Source organism: Papaver somniferum, chromosome 11 (genome assembly GCF_003573695.1).
Source record: "Papaver somniferum cultivar HN1 chromosome 11, ASM357369v1, whole genome shotgun sequence".
Classification (NCBI taxonomy): Eukaryota; Viridiplantae; Streptophyta; class Magnoliopsida; order Ranunculales; family Papaveraceae; genus Papaver; species Papaver somniferum.
In genome coordinates, this window is record NC_039368.1 from 123750570 (window position 1) to 123761229 (window position 10660).

Sequence of the window (10660 nt, forward strand, 5' to 3'; positions counted from 1 at the left end):
ATCTCAAATGTTTATATAGAAAACTATATCGTAACACGACTTATGTCTCAATATAGGACATAGAGCAGAAATAGACTTTCCAAGTGATATATGAGTTCAAGTCTCCACATACCTTTTGTCGAAGAAGTTCCACAAGCTCCCCTTAGTAGTTATTCGTCTTCAAATGATGGAACACCGTGAAAACTAAGCTCAACTACACTATTTATGTCCTAGTACGAGATATCTACAAATAGGCTAGAAATCAAGACTTATAGTTTTGATCATTAACATTGAAAAACATGCTTGAGATAGCAACGCATGCGAGTTCGACCGAACAGTGCTCTAACACCTTCCAAAATAAAACATTACTACCCTTGTTCAATTGAAACTTAGTATTTTTTATAATTTGATCCTTGGACTTTAAGATTCCTTCCCATAAGCTATGACTCATTGATTTAGAAGTAGAATTGGGAAAAAATGAATTAGGATTACCTTCAAATTTTTGATAGACTATTTTCCTCCATAAAGAGTTCTTCTCGGAGCCATATCTCCATATCAACTTGCAATGCAGGGGATGAAACCCAACTTCTCTTCTTTGTTTTATCGGAGGAACCCTAGATAAAATTCTTCATAATCCTTTCGATATCTTTCATAACAGAGATCGACATTTGGAACATGGAAAGATAGTAAACTGACAGACTTGCCAAAACATTGTTAACTAACAATAATCTTTGTCCTTTTGAAAGATATCTCATTTTCCAAGTTGAAAATTTCTGATGGATTTATTGAATAATTATATCCCAAATAGGCTTACATTTGTACTTACTGACCAAAGGTATACCTGAATACAGTAAACCTAACTGAGCATGGTTACAACCAAAAGCTTGAGCACACATAAAACCATTGTGATTTAAGCCAATACCCACAATTGCACTCTTAAAACAAGAAGAATATATTTTGAATTAGTTACATGCTCCAAAGAGTCGTCTAGGAAAACCAGTAGGTTGTCATCAAATTGGAATGACAATGCCATCCGGTGCAACCCGGAAACCAGATATAAGGCCATTTGTCGCAGCTTTTTTTTAGCATCAAAGAGAGGACTTCAGTCACTAGAATAAAAATAAATGGGGAGATAGGACCCCGGGTAGTACATGGCCCAGAACCGGACCCGACATATCAGCGTCGGTTCCGGGTCCTAGCGGTTCCGGGGCCGGTTCCATAATGTGTTGGCCCAGAACCGGACCCGGTAAAGGTCACGGGTAATCACCGGGTCCGGGTACCCATCGGGTAAAAACACAAACTTATATCAGCTTATCAGTTATATGACTTCCCAAGTGACCATCTTTAACATACATACAAAAGTAGAGTACACTTGAGCTTAGAATCCTTAGATTAGGAAAATCAAAGTTACTTTCCTAGCTATAAGTAAGAATCTGCCATTATATATGATAGATACTAAATACAAAAGTTGGCAGACATGTTTTTAGCCGATAACTGCTCCATCAGTAGATTCAGTACCTGCCTTAATGGATATAGCCTGTCGTATTATAACCACAAAAGTTGACAGACATATCATTCTATAAACTGTAGAAGCCCCAAAAGATAAATGTGTTTTTCCTTCACAAGTACATATACAAAAAAGAAGGATGTAGTTCGCGCACTTCGCATGTTCTTTGGCTATGCCTATATAATATATATATACCAAAAAGAAGTTCCAACCATCATATTTCCAATTGTTCCTGCAAGAGAAACAAAAACAGTTGATCATATTCCCAATTGACCAAACAGAAGCAACCATATCACAATCAAAGACCTTGCCTGTGATTTAGTAATTTGCTCCATAAATCTTCTCTATTAGTATTATTCATTAGGGTTATCTGATCATACGTATGCAAGAAAACTATGAAATGTTGAAGTAATTCAGAGGGTCATTGTAGCAAAATATGTAAGAGGATGATTGAAAATGAATATACATATATACACAGTAACAAGTTTCTTGTTTCTACTCTTTTCATGCACTTTATCTTGTTTTGTTTTTCTACCTTTATTTACTTTATCTCATCTAATTGGAGACCTGGGTACAGGGTGCATATTCCAAGGTTAGCTGGTTATTTTACCTTAAATTGATAGTCAGTCAGTTAGACAATGTGCGATGTTGCATCATCAGCGTCTGACTCGAGCTCCTCCATTGCCTCCAAAAGAGTCTGAAGTGAAGTACTACCTAACCCATATCCCTCATCTAACACAATAAAATAGTTAGTTGACGTACAAGAACCATAGTAAATGAATCACTAACTAAAATTGATATAATAGCAAACATGAATTGAATATGTTACTTACTCTTCAGCGCACTTCTTATCCAATCTTGTGTGCATATCAGAGCTTCAATTGTTTCTGGAAGCATTGAAGAACGAAATTTATCTACAACTCTACCACTGGTGCTGAAAACAGATTCAGAAGCCACCGATGACGCAGGAATTGCTAATATATCACGAGCTATCACTGCTACAATTGGATACATCGGTCCATGAAATTTCCACCACCCCAAAACATCAAAACTAGAATCATTCAGATCAATACCACTTCCTTTTCTAATAGGGTGAACATCAGCTGATAGGTATTGCTCTAGATCTGTGCGAACAACGTCATGTTGTGAACTTTCTTCCAGAAATGCCGTCAAACCTTTCCTTCTAGAAGTAAAAGAACTTTGAGAAGATAAAGTACTACCACTACTACCAACTGAATCTTCCATGTTCACTTGATTTGTCGAAATGTTTGCTGAGTATACATGAGATGAAGAAGCATAATGTGTTGCATATTCATTATACAATCTTTTCAAGACTTCCATAACTTCTAACTTCTTCTCCTCACTGTTACCAGGATATATTAATGGGAAATAGTAATCCAATAATTTCATTTTAAACCGAGGATCTAAAATGGAAGCTATTGCAAATGTTTTACTAGTAAGTTGCCAATATCTTTCAAACTTTTTCATCATATTCACTGCCATTTTTGAGATTAATGCATCATCGGAATCACACCACTCACGAAGTTCTAAATACAAAGAACAAGCAGTATCAAAATAACGATTAACTGTCACGTATGACGTACCTGAAAAGAGAATGGTGACTTCATAAAAGACCTTCAAGCAGATTGAAAGACTACTTGCATTATTCCAGTCTTCACTCGTTGGAGCAACATTAAGAAAATCAGGTTCAATCTTCCCGAACCGGTTAAATGCTTCCCGAAATAGAAGTGCTGTTTCAAGCATCAGATAGGTAGAATTCCACCTTGTATCAACGTCTTGAATCAACTTTTTATCAGGAGCATTGACTTGCAAGCAAACTTCTTTAAATTTTTGTTGTCTTTGTGGTGAACCTCTAATAAATTTCACTGAATTTCTAATTTTCTGTATTTCTTCTTTAATTTGCAGCATCCCATGATCAACAATAATGGCAACTACATGAGCAGAACATCGAACATGGAATAATTCCCCATCCAAAAGTAATCCATTATCTGGTTTTAGCTGAGCAAGAAGTTCACTTACCACGACTTTGTTAGTTGAAGCATTATCCAACGTAATTGAAGCTATCTTCCTATCTATATTCCACTTGTACAACTGCTCCATCAGTACCTTTGCAATGTTAACTCCTGTGTGTTGCACATCCACAGCGTTAAAAGATAAAATTCTCTTCTGAATCTTCCATTCTTCATCAACATAGTGAGCTGTCAAAGCCATATAACCTCTATTCTGAGTGGTACAAGTCCACATATCAGTAGTAAGGCTTATGCGACTCTGTACCTTACTAAAAATATCGTACAAATGCTTCTTTTCCATTTGATAAATCTTTATGCAGTCTGACTTCGTAGTGTTCCGCTTCACAAGTTTAATATTGGGTTGTAATGAAGTCAGCACCCTTCTAAAACCAATGTACTCTACAAATGAGAAAGGGAGTTCATGCAAGATAATCATTCTTGCAATACAATCACGAGTTACTTCTTGGTTAAACTTAAAGTTGTAAGCAGCTACTGACCCATCTTGTGTTTCACTAGCTTTCAAGAACATTTGGTTAATTTGCTGTTGTGCTCCTTTGTACGCCATACAACTATTTAGATGTTTCCTCAAACTGCTTGTCCCATTTTTGCTCTCCGCACCAATATTCCTCTTGCAGTGCTTGCATTCTCCGTGTGTTTTCCCTTTTATCAATACCTCTTGAAATTCAGCCCAATACTTTGAGGTTCTTTTGCGTTTACGTGTAGGTGACAGAACCACATCTGTTGTTGCCGCTTCTATATGATCAGAATCAGAATCACCAGTATCACTTGACTCACTGGCTACAGTTTCTACTTCTTTCGGCTCTGTTGAGTTTACAACTTTACTCTTCTTTGCAGCCTTCGAAACGGCAGCTTTAGGAGGCGGCATACACGGGGATTTCGAAACGGTAACTTTAGTCTTCTTTACAGGAACACAATGATCACCAACACTACTTCCTGTTTGACTTTTCATGTTGCCTCTGCAAGGAAAACCCAACAAACATCTGTATCAGCCTATCAGGTGTCATAAAGTAATCCATAACAAATTTTCAGAATCATAAAAAATTGCCCATTCACCAGTAATTCAAAATCACTAAAGTAACACCCAATACTGCAAATTAAAAAATTCTTTCCTCTTGAGTAAGAAGAAACAAAAGGGGTAAATTCAAAACATCCATTCACCATTCACAGATTCAATAATAACATAAAAAAACAAATTAAAACCTAAAATATCCAATTTCATAGACAAAATGTTACCATAATCATCATCATAATAATCCATGTTTTCAAAATCCCCAAATTCATGAAACCCTAAAACGAAAACATAACTCATAACAAAGAAACCCTAAAAACAATATAATAATAACCTGAAGAGAGGATCGATGAACCACCAATCAATCAATCAACGTTCTGCATAACATCATCAGTAGTAAACTTGGTACCCTTATCTTTTATCAGCAGCAGCTCTACCTTTGGCCTTACGAGTTACGATCCAAGAGCGACTTCCTATCCTTATCAAGTCTGAGCTTAGTAATAACAGTATAACACACTTTGAATCTTTGATGGATTAAGTGATTAACGCCAACATTAACAGTAGATCGGATTCATCGTAGTGGGTGGTGAAAGCTCTAACTACTTCTGCAGGCAGAGGCAGGAGAAGAAAGTAGATCGGAATGGGGGCGAGCTTCTCATCCTTTCCTTATATATGACCTAATTTCGCTGGGGATTTTACAAAATTAACCTTTATGAAATACCCGAATACCCGCGGGTACCCGACGGGTAGGATCCGGATGGACCCGTTCATAAACGGGTATATATGGGTAATTACCCGCCGGGTCCAAAATGGTTAATGGGTCCAATTTAAGGACCCGGAACCGGACCCGAATACGTCGGTTCCGGTTCCGGACCCGGGTAATGGGTACCCATTGACAGCCCTAGTTCAATTCCATTTTCATTTTCATTTCCAATTTGGAATTTCACATTGTTGTCGGCTAAGCGGCAGTCTTAATGTTAGATCCATTTCTGTAAAATTGTGGTTGATTTGAGTGTTCTCGGATGATTTTAGTCTCATTGATCTTCATTCAATCTATCTGATTGATTTTATTATTGATCACAAATCAGTTAATTTATATATTATTTATGGAGGAGCAGAAGAAGAAGGGAATCCTAACCCGGTCTAAGAGGAAGCTGGAGATGGATGATGTTCCAATTGCGTATATGGAGGAGCAGAAGAAGAAGAAGAATGAAAACCTAACTCTGGGGAAGAGGAAGATTGAGATGGATGGCGGTCCAATTGCTTCTAACAAGAGATGGAAATTGACTGCTCATAGAACAGCAACAGCTGAATCTCCTCATCAGAAACTTCCTCATGAGGTAATAGTTGATAATATATTGATAAGGCTACCAGTTAAGAATCTTTCAAAAGAATGTGCTTTAGTCTGCAAGTTGTGGTATAAATCAATAATACATCCTCACTTTATATCCTTATACACCTTATTTCAATCTCGCCGCAACAACAATAGATATCCAAATCTCACATTGGATATTCTTAATTCACGATTTCTTAGAATTAGACATCTACAGCAATGCACTTTAAGGTTAGATATAGATGATGACAATGATAATGATGTATATTATTTTCGTAAGATGACTGATCTCTGCATTTGTAAACAAGAACTAGTAGGTCATTGTAATGGATTACATTGCTATAGAGCATGTCTTGTCCATGGACGATGTTTCTTTCATATAACAAATCCTAGTTGCAGACCGGAAGACTTTATGGCCGCAATGTATCCAGTGCCTGATAAAGCTATCATTTTTTGTTGTGGTTTCGGGTTTGATTCTTTAGCTAATGAATACAAAATTGTCCTTGTTTACTCCAATACATCAACTACTTTAACTGATATTCATGACAAATTCAAGTGCATGGTTTTCACACTGGGAAGCATATCATGGAGAGAGTCGTCTACTCCTACTACCCTCCCTGTTATTGCAGTTAGTGCTGGAATTATACAGGAAAAGATGAAGAAGAAGGTGATTTTGTCAAGGATGAGTTTTTCTAGATCAGCTATATATGTTGGTGGAGCTCTTTACTGGAGGGTACTTACTAGAGATCAAGGGTTTGGTGATAACAAAGAAGAGGATCAGGAGACGGAAATGCTGCTATGTTTTGACATTCACAATGAACAGTTTCAACTCATTTCTCTTCCTCTTGAATGTAGCTTAAAGATCAAGACGGGGACAACGACAATAACTACTGAGCAGGAGCAACAGTTAATTGATCATCGTCTTTTGGAATTTGAAGGATCTCCCTGTATAGCACGTCTACAGACTGGTGAGCAAAGGAATAATGGCAACTGTTGTTGTAAGGTTCATTTGTATGTATTGAAGGACAGAGTCAATTCAGAATGGAGCGCAGAGATTTTTGATGTTTGTGATAATACTAGTATGATTCAAGATATGTCTAATCCTCCTCCATGCATCATAGCAACAGCTACTTCTTCTACGACTGCGACCACCACCACCGTCACAACTACTATTACAGTTGCAGCTGCAGCTGCCACTACAACTGCTACTACAACTACTAGTACTACTACTCATGCTCCTCAGCCAATAACACAGATAATGTGTGCATCTGATAGAGTTATCTTGTACTGGTTTGATAACGTATGTGTTCAGTTGTACGATTTGAGGAGAAAACGTCTCAAGATGGTGAAGTATTCGCCTGTCGATCCCACAAAAGATGTTGAGTTGTTTAGCTGCAAGGTAAGGCGCCGTGTCTTCCCTTATGATGATGTTGTTGATGTTGATAAACTTATTTATTGTAGACGGGATCATATCGGCTATAAGCTCCATAGTTATGTAGAGAACTCTCTCCCTCTTAAGATCTTCATACCAAAAGAATGTACTATCTTGCGGGATTACATGAACTGGTTGCTTGAAAACAAGGATATAGAGGATGGACTAGGTTATGTATATACGGATGGAAAAAATAGAACGCCAGAATTTCATTGTTTTTGCAAGAGATTATCCAAGGAAGGGTCTCGATAAAAACTCATCTTCATTCATCTCCAATGAAAGACAGAATGTTTCTCTTTCTTTCTTCAGGGTCAGCCACTGGAGGAAGAAATGAAATTTTCTTCTTGTTGACGATGCCTTAATACTCTGAACAGGTAAGCTTCTATTCTCTGCGGTATAAAAAGGGTGGTTAAAGATTTGCAAGGCCTCGTGTAGTAGTAGAGGGGTAAGGTCCGTGGGTGGTATACCCGTGGCTGAGTCGGAAAGTGAGCCTGCATCAGGGATCAAAAAGATTATCAAGCCATTATAGTTTATCATGAATCCGTTGTTAAGAAAGAAGATTTGATATTTCCTTGGCAAACAAAGTTGCTCGCCTGGTGGTTCTCTACCTCCCGTTCTTCATGTATTATGACCTCTTTATCTTCTTTGCTGATAGAGGTCTAGTTTCTTAGTTTTCTTTGTTGCTTCTTATTCAGCTGTTTGTGTTGTGTGCGGAAGCTTTTTGCTTTGCACCTTAACTTGGTTATGTGATAAGTCAGATTCTATTGTTGAGGCCCGTGTGTTTTGCCTTGATAATTTATAATGGTTCACAAGGGGCTTATTTTTCTTGTAATTGAGACGTGATATATTTCGACAATTCCTACGGACAGCAGGATTTCTCTTCCTAGTTTCATTAGGAAGGGAAAGAGTCAAAATAAGAAAGAGTTTTTACTGGTACTTAACAACAAGGAAAAAAAAACAAAGAGATTACATTCAATTAGAAACACTGATGATCAAAAACATTAGATCTTGTCCTCTCTAGTTTATACTACTACTATTCTTCGATCCTTCAAAATGATTCCAGATTACTTACTACCTTTGCATATATGTTCAAAAACTGAAAATCTAAACTTCCCTTCTACTGCTTAAACTCAATTTCTTCTAAATCAAAATTCAATCCGTCGAATCCTTACTCTCAACTTTTTCCTTCTAAGGTAATAGAGTGGCTGCCATTTTATGAAAGTTAGTTCCAGGAGCTTCCGCCAGCTCCTTCGCCCAAGCTTCATCCTCCACCTGCTCTTCAAAATCATTTGGGTTCATGCGGCCATCTCTTTGATTCTCGCCGATTAAATCCAGATGCTCAGCTTTCGAGAACTTAGTGAAGTATTTACGGTGAAATCGGGCCGTGTCTTCCACACATTCATGCACACAAAAATCCTGCAAAAAAATCAAATGAGAATTGAATACTGTTAATACAATGATCTCACAAACAGGACTAAGTAAGCTCTATTACTTGCAAAAACAAACAGACAATGAAATCAGCAAAGTATTAACAAAAACCCAAGCAAGACATAAGGATACAACATCAGAATTTAAGCCAAAACTACTTTAACTCAATTATACTTGCAAAACAACAAACCAAAATAGAATACTTACATGATTTCTGAGTTGGTCTTTAATAGCATCCCAATTTCCAATAATGGCTGGGTTGTGCTGCTGATTAAACGCTATAATGGAAGGTACCACAAAAGAAGCAACTCCGAACCACTTAATGTAGCCAGGACCAGAATTCAACAAATCAAACAGTTGGTGAGGAAAACGTGGAACATTAACCTCTAGATTTGGTGGATCATCAGGATTTATGTCGTTGTCCTCTAGATTTTGCTGCTGATCTTGCAGATTGAGAAGATTTTGTTGTTGATTTGGTTGCAGGTTTTGTTGATTGAGCAGATTCTGTACTTGATTCACATGATTTTGTTGTTGATTTAGAATATTCTCATTGAGTTGAATTTGAGGCACCACTCGAACCCGTGATTTCCTTCTTGTGGTTTTAGATGTACTCCTGGCATTTACTAGACGCGCTGCTTCAGATTCTGCTGCTACGGCCATTTTTTCGAGTCTGGTACGAGCATCTACAATCTTCTTTAGGCTTCTAGTCACAGCTCCTGTCGTACGGACAACCAGCTCCTTACTCTGCTTTTTCTTTCGCCTTTGATTCTCAGGCTGTTGATTCTCTACATTTTGATCAGGGTTTTGATTCTCTACGGTTAGCTCTGTGTGAGATGTAGAGAGACCCGTGTTTTGTGTTAGATCGGAGTGAGAAGTTGAGAGAGCTTTTTGTGTTAAATCCGTAGAAGGATTTTCTTGATCAAGATCTGTGTGAGATGTTGAGATATCGGTGTTTTGTGTTAGATCGGAGTGAGAAGTTGAGAGAAAGGTTTTCTGTGTTGGATCTGTAGAAGAAGGATTGTCTTGATCATCAAAAGCAATTGTATCAAATTCATTGAAGAACTCACTGTCATGATCACGGATGATGGGGTTTTCAGTTAATTGAGTATTTGAGATCTTAAGACTGTGATCGGTGGCTGGATTTCTGGTTACGGTGATCTCAAACCTCAACCCTTCCCTTTTTCTCTCAGCTTCATTCAGATAAGAAAGATAATCCTTCCTGAGACCACTATACATACTCTCCAACTCGGTTAATTCAGCTTTGATGTAGGCGATAGAAAAATCAATATCACCCACAGCTTGATCATACACAGCCCTTACTTGAGATTTTGCTTTGTCAAAACCATCACCAACCCTATCAAATCCAAACATCATGTCATCCACAAACTCATTTCTAAATATCACATACTTTGAAGAATTGGGTTCTCGACGTGATTCCCCTCTAATCTCATCCGCCATGGATACTCTCAACACTTAGATTCAGAATTGAGGAAAGAAGCTCTCACCAGAAATTAGAAAAGAGAAGAAAAGACTGTTTCCTTTATAACCGCCAAAACCCAATTTGCCGTCCTAAATAAGCAATGTTGCTTGTCAACAAACCCTCGTATGAATGAAATGTATGTACAAAATTGACCTTGAAAGTTTTGATATACCGACCGATATCCCTAAAATCATGACACCAAGCCGTAAAAATAATATCAATGCGATGTACGAAATTACCCTTTAAATTTTTAACAGGGCGTTATGATCCTGGTCAATCAAGGGAGCAGATTTACCCACGACAGATGAACGCCTAATTCAAGGTTGACCAACCATGCAAATAAAGCAGCTTCAGGTGAATAAAGCAGCATCTAAACACTTGAAAGATAAAATCTCATATCCTCAAATTTCCGCTATTTCTTCCAAACTCTTTACTTTTTTT

General features: G+C 37.6%; 2 protein-coding genes across 2 annotated transcripts; one reads left to right on the forward strand and one right to left on the reverse strand.

Annotated features, from left to right (window-relative positions):
- Positions 1 to 5485: 5485 nt before the first annotated feature.
- On the forward strand, positions 5486 to 8110 carry LOC113322476. The gene is made up of 2 exons (XM_026570563.1): positions 5486 to 5886; positions 6436 to 8110. The coding sequence occupies exons 1-2, from the start codon at positions 5653 to 5655 to the stop codon at positions 7561 to 7563; spliced, it is 1362 nt and encodes a 453-aa protein (XP_026426348.1). The 5' UTR covers positions 5486 to 5652; the 3' UTR covers positions 7564 to 8110.
- A 115-nt stretch (positions 8111 to 8225) lies between these two features.
- On the reverse strand, positions 8226 to 10295 carry LOC113322474. The gene is made up of 2 exons (XM_026570562.1): positions 8947 to 10295; positions 8226 to 8727 (listed from the first exon to the last, which is right to left on the reverse strand). Exons 1-2 carry the CDS (start codon positions 10195 to 10197, stop codon positions 8500 to 8502), a joined length of 1479 nt encoding a protein of 492 aa, XP_026426347.1. The 5' UTR covers positions 10198 to 10295; the 3' UTR covers positions 8226 to 8499.
- Between the last annotated feature and the right edge of the window lie 365 nt (positions 10296 to 10660).